The 21,354-nt window shown below is 30.0% G+C and overlaps 1 protein-coding gene and 1 long non-coding RNA gene across 4 annotated transcripts in view; one reads left to right on the plus strand and one right to left on the minus strand.

Annotated features, from left to right (window-relative positions):
• Positions 1–21,354, minus strand: part of sxc (O-linked N-acetylglucosamine (GlcNAc) transferase sxc) — a 79,765-nt gene that overhangs the window by 54,773 nt on the left and 3,638 nt on the right. For all 3 annotated transcript variants that reach the window (XM_088188430.1, XM_088188428.1, XM_088188429.1), the window contains 3 exons: positions 17,401–17,584; positions 16,344–16,412; positions 11,928–12,124 (listed from right to left, as the gene is read on the minus strand). In XM_088188430.1, the coding sequence (XP_088044556.1) occupies positions 11,928–12,124; positions 16,344–16,412; positions 17,401–17,584 (450 nt within the window). The remainder of the gene's footprint in view (positions 1–11,927; positions 12,125–16,343; positions 16,413–17,400; positions 17,585–21,354) is intronic.
• On the plus strand, positions 388–6,721 carry LOC148234498 (uncharacterized). The gene is made up of 2 exons (XR_015809945.1): positions 388–779; positions 860–6,721. It is a non-coding gene; the product is annotated as an uncharacterized LOC148234498 (long non-coding RNA).

Below are 21,354 nucleotides of genomic sequence, written 5' to 3' on the forward strand. Positions count from 1 at the left end.
TAATTTGAAGAAATGATTAGCGACATACAAGTTCCTGCGAGAACTAGGCGAATCGTATCCCAACGCTCCTAAATGAAAGGCGCTGGGATATAAGAACGAATAATAACCAAATGTCCTTTTGTAAAGGTATCTTAAAAACCTTTTTTGAATTTTTTCCACTAAAAGAGAATATTTGGTTATTCGAGTGTTCCAATTTATAGATCCCGATTCAAGAATGCTACGAAGTAATGCGTCATAGAGGACGTGAATAACTGACGGATCGTCAAAGTGAAAGCCGAGCATCTTGAAAGATTTATCACAGACGTCGTGTATGTGTAGAGAGAACCTCCACTTGCTTTCAAAAGTGATTCCGAGATATTTAGTGGAAGTATCTAGCAGAGGCGTATATTCAGGGTGTGCTAGGTGTGCGGCGCACACCCGCAAAACCATCTAAAATATAAATTTAGAAATTTAGAAAATTTAGGGCATAAAGCGACATCATTTTGCATACAGTAGTATGCAAAATTATAAAATTTTAATATGCAGTGTATAGTATGCATTGGTATTTGTCAGTCGCTCTAAAAGTTTCCGCGCGACCGACACGCTATGTATTACTCATGTGGCGCGCCGACCTTGAGTGCGGCGGCCGACTAAAGTAAATTGTTCCGAGATTTAACGGCTGAAGTCGATCTGTCGGCTGGCAGCGCTCAGTAGTAAAATTGGTCTCGAATTTGGTGCACGTATTTCAAAAACTCTTGCGTCCGTCGCTGCTTTTTTATTACATTATATCACAATAACAGGTCACTCATTTTTTATATTTTGGCGTAAAATAGTTTATTATCTTATTTACATATGATCAATACTTAATTTTCTATTCTAGATTATATTTTTTTATTTACCCCAATAATGATGAAGAATACTGTTGAAGATATTTTGAATAATCCATTTTCAAAAAGAAGCTATGAAATTAAATTGAAGATCATCAAAATTGGCAAACCACGTCCACCTCTTCCCAATTTATTTATGAAGCATAAAGACAATAAATGAGAATATACAAAGCGGTTTATTGGCTTTACAGACGTTAGCTCTGATAAAACAGCCGATGGCTTATTTTGCCACGTTGTAAATATAATTGAAGAATTTCAAATTCAAGAAAAATTAGTTGGACAGACTTATGATGGGGCGAGTGTAATGAGTGGGCATATTAATGGTTTGCAAGCCAAAGTACTCGAAGTTTATCCATTGGCCATTTTTACACACTGCTATGCTCATATGTTGAATTTAACATTACAACAAGGTCTTTCCAATATAAAAGTGTGCAAATCATTCTTTCAAACTTTAAATGGATTGTCTGCATTCTTTTCGAAATCTTCCAAACGAATAAATGCTTTGCAAGAGTTTGTAGCTAGAAGACTTCCTTCTGTTACACCTACAAGATGGAATTACACATCACGGTTAAGTAACACAGTGCAAAAATACAGAAATGAATTTACGGACTTTTTTCGAGACGTCGTGAAAAATTGTGAATTATGGGACCCCGACACTGTAATAAAAGCACGAGGTTTTCTTAGCTTTTTGGAAGATTTTGAAACAAGAAAACTTCTCCACATATTTTCAAACCTTTTTGGAAAAACTGATGTGTTATACAACATTTTACAATCCAAATCTTTTGACATATTATATTGCTGTAAGAAAGTTACCGAAATTTTGCAACAACTCAGACATGAACAGGAAAATAATTATGAAACATTATGGGATTCTTATGTAACGGAAGAAAATTATCCAAGACTGAGTAATGATTTGCTTGTTGAAGAAAAGCACGCGTTTAGCCAACTATTTAATACAATAGTTGATAATATATGTAAGCAAATTGAAAACCGTTTTTCTTCAATGTCCAAATTGGAATATTTTCACCTTCTGGAGAAAGAAAAATATGAGCAATATAAAGGAAAATTTCCAAATGAATTACTTACCAAACTGCAACAATTCTATGGAACATTATTTGATTATATAAGTTTAAAAAATGAGCTTGCTGTTCTTTATCATTTGCCTGAATTTGCAGAGAAATCTGTTCATGAGCTTGTACAATTTATGAACACAAATAATCTGGAGTCAGGTTTTCAGGAAATAGATAAATTAGGCAAACTAATATTAACTCTTCCAAGCAGTACTGCTTCAGCAGAACGTTCATTTTCTGCTCTGAACCGAATTAATAATTGTTATCGAAGTACCCAAGGCCAAGAAAGGCTATGTGGCCTTAGCTTGATTTCAATAGAAAAAGGGATCCTTATGGACATTAAAAAGAAGAGCACTTTTTATGACAGTGTGATAGAAAAATTTATGATTAAAGAAAGAAGATTAGATTTTATATATAAATCATTATAATTTTATGTTTATTGGAAATTTGATATTTTTATATAATAATATTTTAGATTAGGTTTGATGTTTATTTATTTATTTATATATGGGAAAAAGCTGTAAGGCAGTTTAGGCATGCCAAAACCTCGGCTAATAAAAATGAAAAAATGTACGTTTTTTTTTATTTTTTATAGCACACCCAATATTAACATTCACCGTACGCCACTGGTATCTAGTCAAAATTGTCTTGAGAATTAGAATAAAAATACGTTTTAGAGGAGCAGTGAAACTGACTTCGCAACCCTTCAAAATTAAATCGGGAATCAAATCAGGCTCGGAAGAAGCCGCATTTAAAATCTGAGCGCTCAGTTTATTTGATGGACAGTACTGAAGACCAAGAACAAAAAGAAGGAAGCGACTGAGCAGAAGACGAAATATATACCTCGAAAATACTGCACGAAACCGTCAGCAATATTTTATGAACCGTCCAAATTTTCATCACTTTCGGGGTAAATACCATTAAATGCGTAACATTATCTTATTAGGTTGTAATCCTGTTCTTTTGACATCCAACCACTGCCTTTCACATCGCGTGTTAAAGTAAAGGATCCACTTCTTATTTTCAGTTACAATTCGACTCAAATAAATCTTTCTGTTCTAGAATAATTAATTAGTGGCATATTGCGATTCGCTGCGCGAGATTTTCCTCAGACAATTTATTAGATACCCATTATCTGCAAATTAACACCTTTCCTAATTTTTAAATGTTTGTGAACTGATGTAGCTTCTGTATCGTTAATTTCAAATCTGTTTTAATTGCAGCCCTAATACCCTCACTAACAACCCGCTCTTGTGTAGATATTCAATGTCAAAATTCCGAAACGAAATTTTTAAAGGCATTATATAATTTTAACTGCTTTTGTCGCATTATGACAGAATTGAAACTCGTAAAGTATAATAGCATAGTTTAATTAAGATTATTTTATCTCATTTAAGGTTGAAAATATCGAAACCAAAAATATCCCGTTACTAAATAGCACCATTAATACGACTACTGTTAATTTATAATAAAAAAGCAGACTTATGGGACAGCCATAATTTAATTACTATTTTTACTGTTCTACAATACTTTTACTTTATATTTTTATTATGCACAATTTGCTAATGTAAATTAATAAATATACTATTATAATAAAGATACAGATTCGCTATGTACACTTTTAAATTAAATTATTAAATATGAAAACATTATATTTTTCATGAGTAATAAATATAGAAAGCTTTCGATCAATATAAATTATTTTGTCTACTATCCATTGATCTACAAATAAATAAATAATATAGGATCATTTGAAACACATCAATTACTTCTATTTATGTACATACATGTATTCATTATTAACTGTTCTGTGTACGAAAATACACCCGCTCTTTCATATAAATCACACTTTAACCGCAAAGCTGTTAAAAGCTCATTGAAGCTTGTTTCAAATAGACCCGAGAAATCTGATAGCCGCCGAGTTTCGCCATAACAATGCAATCTGCGGTTAAGCTTTTGCGGCATTGGTCTAAAAATATTTTATCGCAAAATATAAAATGCGGAAACACACAATCAAAATAAACCGTAAATTTAATTACACCCCTCTGGTTTATTCGGACGAAATTTCGGCTGATAGAAAACAGACATAATAGAGTGGTCTAGCAAATATTGCGAAAAGTTATCTAAAACTGACGAGAGAGATTACGCACATTTCTGGCGCACTTGAATTCCGTCACGAACGCACTCTGCTCAAAACAGCACTTTTTATGGATTTTTCTTTTTTTTTGTAAGTTCACCCGCTAACTGCGGCAGTTAGCAAAGTTCGAATCCTTTTCGCGTGCCGCTTGATTGTTTTTATTTTTCGCTTTGAGCGCGTGGCTCGAATACGTATGAACGCGTGGGTGTATATTTGTATACTAACTAAATCGATATATTTATTTACATCGAGCGTTTGATACCGATAGTGATAATACATATAATATGATTTTTTTGTCATTAATTTCCATTCGTTTATATTGTATATTTGTGATTTTTTGTATCTGTAATCTATATAAAATATTTCAAGAACGGAGGATACAAAATTAACGTTAAAATAATTATTTTTTTAAAATTGTAATTAATAATTTTTGAAATTCCAAATTTAATAAACTACTCCAATAATTCACAATGAGCATAAAACAACCGCTACTTATGACTAGCTTGTGTTCTAAGACATCTGGTTTGGATTTATGATCGACAGTCTTTCATAATCCATGTTACGATCTGATAAATGATTTTAGATGTTTTCAACATAGTATAATATTATACATATTAGTCATCCAAACATTTTTTTTTGTATAATGAGACGAGTCAGTAATTGAATCGTGGGTCACCATTGTTTGAAGGATCGCATATTGACAATTCCCTAATGATTTGGAGATGACACAGAACAGATCCTTCAGCAACGTCAGCGAAGGTTAAACATTCGTTGGATGACGCGCACACCTAGCTAGGACCCATTAAAAACAGTAACGGAAGAGCAGGCAAGGCGCGCGCCAGTTGGACTATGGCCAGTCCCCTTGGTGGGTATTTTTTCGCGCATTGCGAAACACAATCAATCTCTTAATGACCGAAATAAACGCAAACCTAACTGACGTCCAGTTAAAAAAGGCGCGCACGTGCGTTGCGGCTTTGAAACAGTAACATTTTTAGAAATTCTATCGCGTCGTTCTGCACACAAATCGATTGCGGTATTCTGAAAAATATCGTTATTTATACTGTACAAATACGACCGGAATACCGGAATTTTCAATACCGATATTACCGAGAGAAAAAACGGTCAATACCGGTATTGACTATATTATTATTATAATTAATTGACCGAAAAAATAAACCTAGTACCGCTCGCATGCTTTACCATGTTTATTGATTAGCAAAACCAAAGCATTTGAATACCCCGGAATTATTTCGATTAATTTAATACTTACTTCACAAATTATTTTAATCTTCATAAAAATATTTTTTTAGAAAAATCGCGGTCCACATCATTTTTTTTTGAAACAATAAATCTAAATTTTTATACCAAGAGCCAGACAACTAGGCGAATAAAATTACCACTTATTCCAATAAAATATTTAACTTATTAATTTTGTTCAGTTACGATTATCCACACAAGAAAGTAAATATATATTATGTTCAAAATGCGACATATTTAAAAAAAACATTATTATGATTGATGATTGTGATATTTTTCTAATTGAGATGAGATTTATTTATATTATTTTAAAAAAGCATTAATTTGCATTTTTAAATACATTATATTATACAAATGTGTGTTAAAAATTTGAAACATTTTTTGTGTACTCTCAATAGTATGAAGTAATAAAAAGCTATAATATTTAGTTTTTACAACAATAAAAAATTAAATACAAATCAAGTTTGATTTAAAAAAAAACACCCGGCAACACATTTTAATTATTACTTATTTTAATCGTATATTACAACCTATCTTTAGTTAGTAACAGAATAAAATAACATTGCATTATTTTCCAATGAATAGTTTATTTTTTAAATTGTTTTTAAATACTTTTTTTATTTAAAAAGAATAATTGCTAATATATTTAGCATCAATGTTTAGTGAAGCATATTCCGTGGACTATTTGGGTAAAAATATGTCTGAATGGTGATAAAAATGTACAAATAAAAATAATTCAATTGAATTGTTTTCACTTCGCCAGCCTTCCCTATCTGTTATATTTCTCTGTTACATAACAGAATTATTGGGAACTGCTAAGTACCATTAAATTTGCCTGAGATAAAACAAATGTATTCCTTTTATGTTGACATGTCACGCATATACAAAAATAGAAAAGTATCGAACGTGTTGAATTAATATTTTTTGCGCTAAAATATCGGCAGGTGAGATTTTTCGCATAGGTAGGTAGGGCGGGTCGATATTTCAGCTCTCTTGGACTAAATGGAATATTATTGTTCTACTTTGATATCCTACTCCGATAAAACTACTCAAGTTTGTCCTCTACAATGAGTATCATTTTATTCTACGCTTTTGCTTTCAAGCATTATAGGCATAATTTTTTTTCGGTACTACCGGTATTTTATTTTGTAATACCGGTAGTACCGAAGGGAAATTTTTGACTCAATGCCGGTATTACCGGTATTGAAATCCATATTAAACACAAGATTGTTTCTGAACATTAGTAAGTCAATATTTCATACAGGATTTTCAATGAATCTGCTGGACGTTTTTCTTTATTTTTATTTACCTATTATTAAAAATATATTTTTTAGTGTAAAACACTAAAGCGAGTTACTCAAGAGAAACATTTAAAATACGTTAACCATGTTTTCAGAAAATATTGCATTTAAAGAATTTTCAGATAAATTATTTACCAAATATAATGAAAAATTTCTTAAAATTGATCCGGTGATAGAGAAACACTTAAACGGGAATAAAAATATCATACAAAACGCATTACGACAATGGAGTCATTATGCGAGGTATAAGAATGTACAATCAATCTCATAGTGCAAATATCATCCCATGAACGTTTTTCATTCCACGCGTCTGTCATTTTTTAAATCTAGTCATCGTTGATGCTGTAAAAGGAGCAATTGAAGCTGTAAAAAATGTTAAAGCGTCCAAACTATTTACCATATTTTTTTTGGGATCGACAAAGCATTGCCAATTTTTTAACTAGGTGAGAGAGCCATACAAACGGATAGAAAGACATTCATTCTGCTGTAAAAGAAGTTGTTAAATCAGATAAAGAGTCACTTGCACGTTTAACAGCGAAAGCAATTGCATAAAATCTTGATTTTATTTGTGGATTGGTGATCTGGCACGAAGTGCTTACAGAAATAAATTTCACAAGTAAATTTTTACGTAGAAATCCACAGCAACTGTAATGCAAAAAACGACAGATCGTGTCTCGCAACTGCGAAGATTTCTTCGAAAAATGTATTTTAGAGGCAAAAACATTTGCAATAGAGAAGACAATTTTAATCTTGAGCTAAAAAAAATCGCAGTAGAAAAAGAAAAAACTTTTTTGACTAACAGTCATCTTGACCCGAGCTTTCTGATCCGAAAATATAATTTAAAACATTTTTTTATTCAATTATTTTGATTAAAAAGCGCTATGAAGTATTTAAGAATACTTAAAAACTTTCGATTTTTTATATAAAATCAAGGGCTGTGACATCGGAGCATTTTAAGCGGAATTGGAGTCGTAAAAAAATGGACCGATTCCGACTTCTTTTTAATCCTTTCCACCCCGACCGATATTATTTTAATTGTTCGTAGTGCGTCATGCGAAGTCGGTAATATGAAGTAAACAAAAGTAATTATGCACTTAATTAAATACCCAACAAAAGCCGACCGCCCACCCGTAGACACATACAATGGCGCGGCACTAATCCTAAGAAATATTATTATAATTATTTTTGTTCCTTCTCCTTTGTTGTTATTTACATGAAAATAAATAAATAAAATAATTAAAATTATATTTAATATTTTAAGATTATCTTATTGAAATTTTTAAATTCAATGATTCCACAGCCTGATAAAATCAAGTATTATGTTGAAATGGAAGACGAGTAATTAAAAGAAAAATGTAAATTATTACAAAAATTATTATACTTAAAAAAAAGATATAGAAGCAGAGGGAATTAAAACTGAATTTAAATTATTATTTATAATTAATACACCTGAATGACTTCTAAAATGGATTTACGACTCTCACCTCGAATAATTATTTCCAAATGTATTAATCGCGTTAAGAATACTAATGACTGCCCATTTCGATTCTCGAGGGAGAGAGAACATTTTCGAAATTAAACTTTTTAATCGAACATGACTAGAAAAATTAAAAGGCTTGGCAATAATTTCAATAAAAAATGAAATTGCCCAACCTCTCAATATTGATGTTTTGCAAAATAAAAGCCAGACGAATTTCTTTTACCAAAAATGAAAAACTGTTAGTTCGCTATTTTATTTTTTGTATTGTATAGTGTATTTTCATATTGTATTGTATTGTATATTAGAATGTATGTTTTTTAACGCCTTGCACAGAAGCTCAAAAATCCACGAGCCGGACCTGAATATGAAACAAAATCATAGACAAGATCCTTATGTTAAAACAGGCACAATACATATATAGATAACCTAAATTCGAGATAGTTACGAGCAGAATTAGAAATTAGGTATAGCAATAGGAATGGCGGCATAATCGATGGAGATGACAAATATTCTGTAAATACCGATATTGACGACCAAGAAACGAAAAACTGCTTTTAAAATTATATTTTGATAATCTCTGTATTATTTATAATATTCTTAATTATTTACGTCTTAAAATATTCTACTGTACTGGGAAAATTAGAGAAAAATTAAAAATTCACAAAAATGGCATCCCTATAACTAAAAAAATATTAAAGAAGAAAAACAGAAAATATTACGAATCATACGAATAATTAGCAATAGAGTATTGATTCGTAAATCAATACGTTTTCAGAAAATGTAATGCAATAAAAGCGTTTTATTGAATGTCCTATTTTATAAACTCATGTTGATTCGTTCAGATAATAATACAAAATAAATATCTCGGGCATTTGACGTAGAAAATTATTAGTCCATATTTATTTTATTACAAATCTGACCATCACCGCTTGACAGGTTTCCTCAATGAGTTGCGTCAAGTCTATAATAACCTAGGATGCTTAGAAATATATAGGTTATTTAAATATAAACATAACTTTTCAACGCCCGCAATAAGTATTAAGTTAAAAATATACAGGTCATAATTTAAGGTGTGTAAAAACAAAAAAACGCGACGCTCGCAGTCGATCTGGTTAAATTTAATGGCATCCCACATGTTCCCCAAAATATACTTTATGTCCCAATTTTTATTGCCCAATATCAATGGAAAAGTGACTTGGCAAATATAAGAAGTAAAAACACATTCAAATGTGTATTTAATTTGTACCTACGAAACGGAAATGTTATGTAAACAATTACATCTGTTTTGAACATTACTATACTAAATCAACATCTCGAGAATAATTTTTCGAATATAAACAAAATGATTATATGATATAAGCATTATGTTTAGACATAACTTATATCTATATATCTCACAAAAAAAAAATTTGAATTACTTTGTTTCTAAGGTCTATTAAGTAAGAATTTAAGATTTAATAAAATGTATACAGGAATTCATGTTTTTTTTAAAAGGTTCACAGTATTTTTAGTTACATTTCAAATGTATACTAGTGATTATGAATGTATAATATACGAACCAGTTTTTATAGTAATATGCAATACGGGAGAGCACGAAGAACAATGAAAGCCAAAACAAATTCGAGAAGAAGTATCATAATACAGGCACTACTGTCACAGTTCGTAAGTTGTAATTTTGTTCAAAAATATAACTACTGTGAACAAGTCTTCGAACGTCTATTCTTCTTTGAATATAAATAATCGACAATAATTGATTTTTAAAAAATAAAAAGACATTATTTAGTCACATTTATGTTTAATATAAATCAATTTATTTATAAACAACTTCATTAAAAATACAATTATCTAGTGTGCCCCCATTTAGCGCACATTGTTTATTTTTATAATTTTACCCATTTAAATAAAATATATTAAGAATATATTAAAATATAAACGACGGTATTGCAAATTCTATTTTTTTAAATATGCACGGAGAGAATCAAAAACTATTTCAAAACAACCGTCTTACGTCATAGTCAAGATGCAAATACTAAACCATTTTTTAGGTAAAGACAAAAACCGAATTTTGTGACAATTGAACTATTGCCAACTGTTTTTCAATTCATGAACGTTGTAGAAACATCAAGTAAAATTTTATGACTCCTCCAATGAATGAACAACGTCGACAAGAAAAAGGGATCGGCGCGCCAGTAACTTTCAAAAATAAGACTCGGCGCGTATTTTGTAAGTGACCGTTCCAAGACTTATTCACAGTACTGTATATGTGTTCCTGTTAGATATTTTTGGAACCCCTAGTATCAACCTAAAACTTCTATACAGTGTCGCTTTGCCTAAACAACGACACCTGAATTATGCTCTTAATAAGGCTATTAGGAAGTAAATGACTTATGTTTATCACTATATTTTTTAATTTGAACTCTTGCAACGTATAAAGATTAGCGATATCTTACGCTGCCAAGGGTTGCGCTTAATGTGTATGTATGATAAAAACTGTGTTTGCTAGTCACCGAATGGGTTAAGTATTTTGAATTGCAAATTAAAAAGTTCACTTAAAACAATGAAGGGAACAAACACATGCTAATGATTTACACAAATGCACATATACTCTGGTTGATTTAAGAATACACATTAAGTACGAAAATATATCGTTCTGTGCATTTTGGAATCGGGACAGCATAAATGAAAATAATAAATTATTTTTAAAGACGAAAATAAATAAAAGCGGAAAGACAAACCTTTTCAGTAATCATTATGGTATAAGATTGGATATTAAAGGCGTGGCTAGTGATACATTCATAAAACAACCAGAGTGTAACAAAAATCTTTAAATAATATTTAAATATTCAATATAACAAAAAATTAAACATTGAAAGTGCATAGTATATTATAAGATTTTAATTATTCTTTAGAAAGTAAATGACGTCCCTACATGTCGCACCCTAAGTACAATACAGTAGCAAGTAAAAAAATACAAATTTAATGCAGAGCCATTTGAAGTTATAAATATTTTTTTCTAAATGGAAACTACAACTTAATTACAGCAATATTTCAGTATTTTAGATTGCTTTATATAAAATGTTTAAGAGAATCATCAGTCTTTGATACGTTGGCTGCTATAGTATTTTTTCTTTGACAAAATAATAATAGCAATTCTGAATTTAATCATAACAAAACCTAAAAATGATTATTTCAGACTTAAAACGATATTTTACTGAGGGTGTGATATATAAAATCTATATAATCTTATAATTATAAAAAGAACTCAAATTTTACCATGCTCAATGTAGTTTTCAATAAAATATTCAATCTGATGTATACAATCTTTTGATTAATGAATCAATTCGTTATATACTTATTATTTTAAAACTCTGAGACACTAGTATTAACACATTGTATACCACAAATTATTGCTTAAAAAAACAGATTCGCCATGGGGCATTTTTTATAATAAAAAACTAGTTATCGTTTTAAATGCATAAGTTTTAACTAAATATAACATTATACATTTTTTACTAAGATGTTTTTTATAAATAAATATTTTATAGTAAATAGAAAATTTAACGTGTTTTTTTATTGTTGAATTGCTTAAATTTGTGTGCACTGCCGCAGCAGGTTTCTAAAATGCACAAATGTGTGCACACGGTATACAATGTATTAATTTAATTCTCTAATGCAAGTATCTTGATGTATAGATTGTGAATTTCAGATTATTTTTAGCACAATCATAAATTAACACATATTGAAGCAGCACGTGATATACAATTCAGTGCCACTAGAAGAAAACACTTCCAATTATAAATAACAAAGAGCACTTACCTATCGAATATCCTCGCTTCTTTTAGCACGTTTCCCAGGTTTATGTATGCATCTAGGAAGTTGGGATCGAGCGCCACGGCCTTCTCGAAGTGGTGTATCGCTAGCCATATTTCGTTTTGCGAATTGAACACGCAGCCGAGGTTGCTCCATGCGACGGCAAAGTCAGGCCTGGTTTCGATCGCCTTAAGATAACACGCCTATACGCACACACACAAACATAAAGACAGTAGAGTAACAGTTAATTGAATGACATGTATGAATGATAAAAAAATGAATTAAATAAAGTTTGTTCCAAAAATAAACAACAGAAAAATCATACAATACACGCGTCACTTTACTAGATTTGTACTTGTATTCGTTCGATAACGATTGAAATTAAAATCAGAGTAGAATAGTAATTGCTGCTCTAAAAAAAGTAACAATATGACGACAGACACCACCTGTAATGTTCAAAGTTTAGTTCCTCTCTTTCACTTTATTTTCTTTTCGCAGCTCAAATGCAACACTCCGATGAAAGCAGCTCAAATAAAAAAGTTTCACCACAAACTGTATGAAGCTACGTATCTTTGGTACTTGTATATTGCAGTCAGCAGTATGCATACGAGCGAAGGTCCATCATTTTTCAATATTTCATAGAAGCTGAGTGACTTATTTAAATTAATATATTTTTTGTCAAGAACAATCCATTTCTACTAAAACCAAGCAATGGACTTTTATTACAATAAATTATTAAATTCATTAATAGAAAGATTAATTTAAAGCTGAAAAACGCTGTTCAAAAGTGTAAACATAATTACACAAGTTGAATTAATCTACAATTATCTGAGCATAGTATTTTTCAGTAGCTTAAATAAAACTGTTCTTTTCTTTTTAGAATTTGAATAAAAAAAATATCTTTTTTTATGTGGATTGTACTAAACAAAACAAGGTATTTCAATGAAATGTTGGAAAATTATGGATCTTCTCTTGTATGTAAAATAAAAATTATAAACAAAAATAATCAATTCAAATAAGAAGTATTTTATTCATAATACCACATGCAGGAATCCGATCGACCTGTGCGTACTGTACTGTGAGATAGACGAACCAAACGGTAGAGTCGTGTATTGCGTCGTGTCAACAACATACACGGTGGAGATCATTACTGACAATCTAAAAAAATGCTCTTAGCGAAACTACACAAAAGAGAAAACAATAACAACAGAAAAATCCGCAGGCAAAAATGCGATGACATTGATTATTCACCTGTATTGAAAAAAAACCACATCTTTGCATACCCTAAGTATATATTAAATTGTTGCAAATGAAATATCATTTTTTGTACTGTGTTGAACACTTAGATTCATTTTGGCCATAAAAGATTTTATTTCAACTATATATGTATAACATTTAAAATAAAACTAATAATAATTACACTGAAAAAACAATATCATATTTATCTATACAAGGGCTGCTTAACCTGCAGCCCATACAGCGATTATTTATAGCTTGTGAGATCATAAGAATACAGCTTGAATATTTGCAAATAAAATATGTAAATATTTGAGCAAGTTTAACAAAAAAGAATTGACATATTCAACAGTCCTTGAAATGTGAACCTGCAAAATCAAACGCCTCAGGTGTAGGGTTCTCAATCGAATGTTTGAATAATTCGCCCGATTTTCAACTATATTCGAATATATGATCAAATATTCATTTACGTTATTCGAGGCGCTCCTTCTCAACAAAAAATGCCTTTATGCCTTCTAAAAACATTTGTGAAGTGTTTATCGGCGTTACCTACTATGACCGAAATTCGCAGAAATCGTTCGTTGAACGAAACAAAAAAGATCCAAGATTCATAATCATTATGGATCATGGAACATGTGCATCATATTTTCGTATTTATTCATTTTAACACTTAATGCGCTGCACTTTTGCGTGATAAAAAAGGAAAGCCGGTATATTTGCGTGCGATCAAAAAAAGTGACAAATAATGGCAATTTTTAAATTGTAATATTACTAAAACTGCGCTACTGATAATTATAAAAATTGATATAGGCACTGACCAAATACAATACCAATGAGAACTATTCAGTCGTAAATATTCAATCTACGCAAAAGGAAAAAATCTTTGTCGACTTTTTCAAAATACCATATAATGAGACTTCAGAATATTCTGTGTTCGTATTCTAAAGTAGGGTTTTTTATAATATATAAGGATATTCGAAAAGATTTTTTTTAACAAAAACTCGAACCACTAATTATTAATTAATTATTTAATTTTGTATGGAAAGAATTATAATAACGACATCTGTTAGGAGAATATACTATCTAAAATATAATTAATCTCTTTTGGTGACCTAAAATATTCAAAGATATCAGTAAGTCTGTTAAAGATCGAGTTTCATAAAAGCGTGTTAACACGTTTCCGGCTGTACGATCGGGTCCCTAAAAAGCGTGTTAATCGGAATCTGTCTCTTAAAGTGTCAAGACACAGGGCGTCATTTTGAAGGTGCATTTGCTTACCCTAAATATGTGGCATTTTTTTAAAATAATGACACTCAAATTCGTATTTGAGTGTCATTATATAAAGTAACATACACTAATACAAGAATTTTCTTTGTAAAATATAAATCATAGAATTATCTTCAAAATTCAATTTAACATTCAATTAAAACATATTTGATTTTACTGAAAATATTTTTTCGACTGCGGTGCATTTTTATAAATGTAGCAACATTAAGGATACAGAACCTAAGATGATTCTAAACATGAAGAGGGGTTGTAATTTTATATATTAATTTACAAATCTGCTAAGTTATGCTCTACCTTTGAAAAAGCTGTAATGACATCCCTGATCAAAAAGTATGTAAAATAATAAATTAAGCATTTTCCTTTTGACGCCCTCAAAGCATTGTGTTATGCCTATTTTATGCAAAAAGTTTACCGATTATGAAGGTATTTAAAATAATTATTATTAATCAATAACTATTTCTTAATTAAATATTATTTTACGAGCAATTAATTGATATTTTGCACTAATCGAAAAAAATTTCGAATATATTCGAACATTACGTCCATTTTTTATTCAATGTTCGAATAGTTGTAAACTGCGAATAATTGAGAAACCTACTCGGGCATAAAGTAGAGGAGGCGGTGTTGTGACAGAACACTTTAAGATATCTGGCAATAGCTTAGTTTTAACAGGCTTTAAACCAACTTAGTCAGGTACAGCGTACAGCATCTAAATCACTGAATTTGAATATAATATACTACGAATTTCTATCTTATCTTCAAATCACTTCTATCGTACTTTCAATCATTATTAAGTTTATGCAATAATCTCCAAATGTAAATTAATGAACGACAGATAAAAAAGAATGCAAAGACAAAAGTAAGATTTAAATTATTTTAAAATTACAATTCTGAATCTTTATTAATAATAACAACGAAAATATTGATCTATCCTTTTGCAAAAAATTATGGCTCAACAATCTAAAAATAAAAGACAGACACTTCATATGCAACAATCTAAGAATTTACACTACAAATCATTCAAATAATCAAACACATGAACTGCCTTTCATCAATGGACACACTCTTGCAGGGCTTCTACGGCAAACGTTTCTGAAATTAAAATAGCGTTTAAAGTTGTCGGAGCCGCCGCCGGTACACCGAAATCGTCACTAGAACGCGGCACTTTCAGGAAAGATTGATACTGCTGAACACATAAAACAAAACTCAACAACTTAAAAAATGGAACAAAAAAAAAGAAACTTAAATATGTATATATTCAATAGCAAAGCTTTCCAGCTTTCAAAAGCGTCCGTTTTGTGTGTTGGTTTCACATTGTGGAGGAGGAAAGTGGCGCGCTACATTACCTTAACGAAAGAAGCGAGCGCCTCCTTTCAGATTGTCGGCATTGTCAGGATCATTGTAAGATATAGCACGCCGCGGCCACCTCCGTCACTCTCACTCCAAACACCTACTCTGGTGTTATAAAAAGATAATGATTAGTCATAGCAGTATCAAATCTTTTTGCATTATAATTATATTTTTTTCAGAATTGTAATGTAAGTAAACCATCGTTCGCTTACAAGTACCAGGATCGCTGTGAATAAATGTTATTAATATTGACAGTCGCCTATAAAAAAACTGTATTAATCTATTCATGCATAGAGCTCCTCCGCAGGCACTGTAAATAATTATATTAGTGTCTTCGAATCCAAGCGCGATCTGCAAAAATAAATTAGAAGCATATCGAGAACAGAATCACTGGGATAGTCAAGGTTTAGATTAGCGACAAGCAGTTTGAGATTAATGAGTACAATATGATACAATGAAAGATCTCAGATTGCTTTGGATCACTATTTTTCAATGCACGAATTCGATTATGCGATTGCTAATGTTTAAAGTATATGACATGAGCAATACCTTGGCATCGTTGTGTCTACCCAAAGCTTTCAGTAAGTTTCCTAAATCGCTTCGCACGCAGTACAAATCCTGAAATCACAAAAGAAAACAGATGATATAAGAATGATTGCAAGACTACCGGAACTATGTATATGAAGGATGTGAAATCAAAAGCAGCTTCTCGTGTATAAAGTCAACTACGGTAAATACTCAAACGTATCTCTTTTAATTCAAGGAATTTATTTCTATAGCTCAAGAGTATCGGTGCCACATTTCTGGCTTTTTTTAGTAAAGGCGGAAGCGTTAAAAAATAGTAATATTACACCTTTTTCTACATTACTGCGTATTAACATCAAAAATTTTTTCACCAAGACCAGGGCTGTGGAGTCGTAAAAAATCTACTGACTCCAACTCCACCCCAACCAATATTTTTTTAATTGTTCGTCATGCGCCGTCGGTATTATGCAGTTAATCAAATACCCAACAAAAGCTGACACATACAATGGCACGGCACTACTCCTAAGAAATATTATTATAATTATTTTTTACTCTTTTTTGTTCTTGTTATTTACATAAAAATAAATAAGCAAAATAATTAAAAATAAATTTAATATTTTAAGATTATCTTATCGAAATTTTTAAATTCGGAGTCGGAGTTGGGAAAATTCCCAACGAAAATCTCGAGCTTTAAACCAGTTTCTTCAAAATAATTTGCCAAGAAGTTCAAGCCGAACATAAACTTTTACGATATGACACAAAAGCAAGTTGACTCATGTGCTTTATATTTCAAAATTAGGAAGTCAGATATTTATTAAATAAAATTGTGTGAATAATTTAGTCTAGAATCATCGCAGGTGCGAGAATAACATATATCCCAAAGTGTAACAGTAAAAAATTTAAGAACCACTGATCTATGTTATTATTTCAAGTTTTCTGTTAGTCTCTTAACAACATTTTCTTTTTACTTGTACTATTAAAAAATTCAATTGCATTGTTAATATATTGATGTTTTACTGAGATTTTTACTATTGCTTTCATATCCCTCTTGCACAAGATTGTCACGGGACATCTGACTCACCCCGTTGTATTGCAAGGCTGTGATATATGCTTGGACAGCTTGTTCAGTGTCGCCAGCGGCGACAAGAGCGGCAGCCAAGTTGATGTAGCCATCAATGAAGTCCGGTTTGAGTCTAACAGCATGACGGTAGTTTTCAAGCGCTTCTTGAAGCTGCCCTCTTTCTTTATACACATTTCCTAGATTGCTGTAAAGAAGGATAGTACATTTAAAGCTATGTTTGAAACTAAAAAAATTACATTTGAACATAATTCAACGATCTTTTAACTAAATAATGTTTTTATTATGTACTAATTTATTGGCTATGAATTATAGGGAGATGAATTGTCCGTTAATCAATTTTAGGCCACTGAAAACCTATTACCGCCATTTAAAATCAAGGATGTTGATATTGAAAATACATTATTTTGGATATAAATTACAAAAAAAATAATTATATAAATGCATACAATATCTTTTAGTATAAAAATGTTTCCCATCTCTATTGACATCATAACCAATGGCAAAGTGAGTGTAAATGGATATTTTATACTGTTACTAATTGCTTAAGTTTTATGTCTCGCTCATAAAACTATGTAATGTATAGCAGTAAAAGATAATGACTGACTTTAAAAAATACAACAAAACAATGTATTTGTTTTTTTAAAAATAATAAAATAATGTATTATAAAACAAATTTAATGGGTTTTGTTAATTATTTTCATTGAAATAATTGTTTCTTCGCATTTGATATTTTTCTTTGACATTTAGCCTTGATGATAATAATAGCGTGGATACTCAATTACTAAAGATAATATTGCCATTTCACTTTATTAAATTAGTTTAGGAAAGTATTTTATTATTGAATTTATAAATCATAAATATCGAACTTATATTCTATTGTTTGAAGATTAAAAGATAAAAATTCTAATTTATTTGCATATTCAATAATTAAATGCGTTATCTATAAGTCGTAAATTATATTTTATTACATTTCAGGTTAAGGTTAAATTAAGATTTAATTTCTATGTTCATTAGCACTTGAAAATGTCATGAGCCTTTGAGCCTTGTAATATGGTTATTTTATATATGTAATTTAAAGCTGAAAATCACTTTAATTTATTGAACTTGAATATATTGCATAAATACTCGAAACTCGATCTTTAACAGACTCTTACTGACATCTTTGAATATTTTAGGGCACCAAAAGGGATTGATTATATTTTAGATAATATATTATTCTAACAGATGTCGTTATTATAATTCTTTCCATAAATAATTAATTAATTAGCAATTAGTGGTTCGAGTATTTGTAAAAAAAATCTTTTCTAATCGATGCCGATAAATTTTAGGATAGTCACAAATGTGGTGTTCAGTTTCATGCAGTGCCTAATATATGGCATTTTGAAAAAGCTGACAAATATTTTTTAGATTGAAATTGGTGAGTGCCCATACCAATATTTTATAATTATCAGTACAGTGCCTAATATTTATTTTTTTCCAGTTCCTGGCCAAAGCCATCCACCTGGGTATCTATTAATTCATTCTACCTTTTATTTATTTATTTTTTAGGGCAAAAAAAAAAATAATAATTATCAGTAGTGTAGTTTTATTAATATGGCAATTTAAAAATTGCGATCACGCGCAAATATACCAGCTGGAAATGTTTTTTCGCGCAAAAGTGTGACGCATTAGGTGTTAAGGAAAGTGCATAGGAAAACATGGATATGGAATTGGGATCTCAAGTAATAACATATACAATGAGAAAGAGTAGCCTAGAAACTTTTTCAAAATATAATATATTATGAACAGATATATCGTTACAAATACAAAAAAATTACAAGATTTACAAAAAGATTTTCATTTCATATTTACATATTTCATTTTGATTAATCTATGTATGTCTGATAATGAAAATAGCTTTACTGATCTTTTTTTTGACAAAATCAAAATAACCAATGGAATTACAAAAATAACTTTCATCAAGTAATACCAAATACTGGCCTTGATTTTATTTTAACCCTCTCCCGGTCATGCCCGAGCTAATTCAGAAATTTGTATTTTGTGAATCTAAATATCGGGATCGAAAAATTATCATAGCTTTTTTTTTTGTTTAAAATTAAATTTGTATGAATATTTTACAATTACAATTTTTATTCCGCTGCTTAGGAAAGGATGGGTCTGCGCCAGACATTTTTGAGTAATTTTAAAAATAGTACTTTGACCGGGAATGGTTTTTTCAAATAATTTTTTTAAATAAAATGCAATACTGATCTGAATATAAACTAGCTTTATAGATAATTAATTGCTTTTCATTTCTCATTAAATCATGACAGGGTTTATAAACAATTTATTCAGGAAAATGATAATATAATTTGTAGGTCGTCATATTTACAGTTCTAGTCTATGCTATACATACAGTTATGCCATTCAAATGAAGATGAACATCACTGTAGTTAATAATTGATTTATTTTTATATAAACAAATGACATTTGGTATAGTTACGAAAAACACTACTGTAGCGCTATCTACTTTGCTCAATGCACAAATAAGCAAAATTTCAGTCCAATTCACGCATTCAGCAGATAATTTGCCTAATTCATGAACAAAGCAACGGACTTGCACTTTTCATGAATTAAACAAATTTTTGCCACATATAAAAAAAACAAGACTAATAATTGTTAAGGTGACTATTTTACTGTACATTTCAAAAAGTTTGATAAGGATGTGAACGAATATGAAGTGAGTCTTTTGAGTTATCTTTTAAAAACATGGATGACTTGTATTTAAGTCTTTCATATGTCACATTTCAACTTGGCCCTCGATGGGCCAGTGCGATAAATGTTTTAATCATTAGAGAAGTAACTAAATATGTTAAATGAATCGTTTAAAAAATAAAATATCATTTATTGTTGCAATTTATTTTTTTAAATAACCAGTGAGTCAATATGACATTGAAGAGAAACTTTATATTCACTTTAATGTACCAGCAGAAAATTTTACTTTTATAATAAATATATTCATGCAATTACCGAAAAAAAATTTAGAATCAACTAGAGCTAGGATTCGAAATCTAAATCTATTATATAGAATTGTTATAAACCATTAAACTCACTTGAAAGAAGAAATTGTGGTTTTTTGTATTTTTTGTGATTTTAAAAATCAATGCACACTTGCATTATTAAACATGTACAATTTTATTTATCATAATATCACAATTTTTTTATTGACATCTTCAAAAACCTTACAACTATTAAAAATAAACTTTTTAAAAAGTCAATGGATTAAATGCAATACGCTTTTAAATAAATTTAGACATAAACCCAAAACATTGGCTTCCTGTTGTTTGTAAGTTCAAAAGCAAATTATTTGGCATCTCGCCAGAAATAATAATACGTATTTAACTAAATATGACTAAAACTAACTTAAAAATAACAAATTCACCATGACTTATATGCTGGACTGCTGTTAAATGCGCCATATACACACAATAATCAAGGTAGCACAGGAATAACGGTATACAAATAATAATATTCAAAGTAACACATGCACATTGCTATACAAAAGCAATAATCAAGTAGCACATAAATATTAGTATACACTTAATAATAGAGTCGAAGAAGCACACATTGAAAAGTTTTACTATTAATGTTCATACTTCCATAGTAAACGCAAATATCATACGTTGGATCATTTTCCCAATATAAAATCAATGTTTAATTTCTAAATTTATATATCAAATAAGTAAAATGATTAAAAAAATATTTTAATTTTATAATGAAATATGTCCAAACTCAATTAATTATTTTTTAACATTATAAAAAATGCATGGCAGTTGTACGTTCAAAGCAAAAATATTATTTTTTAACTAAGTGATGTTTTACATGTACGCATTAAAAATACATGAATAAGAAACCAATGTCTTAGCAATAAAGTGGTGGTTGTGGTTTTTTTTATGAAAAATCTCAACGGTGTGA

The sequence above is a fragment of the Plectrocnemia conspersa genome, unplaced genomic scaffold (assembly GCF_051122295.1).
Source record: "Plectrocnemia conspersa isolate PC_06_02 unplaced genomic scaffold, ASM5112229v1 ptg000006l, whole genome shotgun sequence".
Lineage (NCBI taxonomy): Eukaryota > Metazoa > Arthropoda > Insecta > Trichoptera > Polycentropodidae > Plectrocnemia > Plectrocnemia conspersa.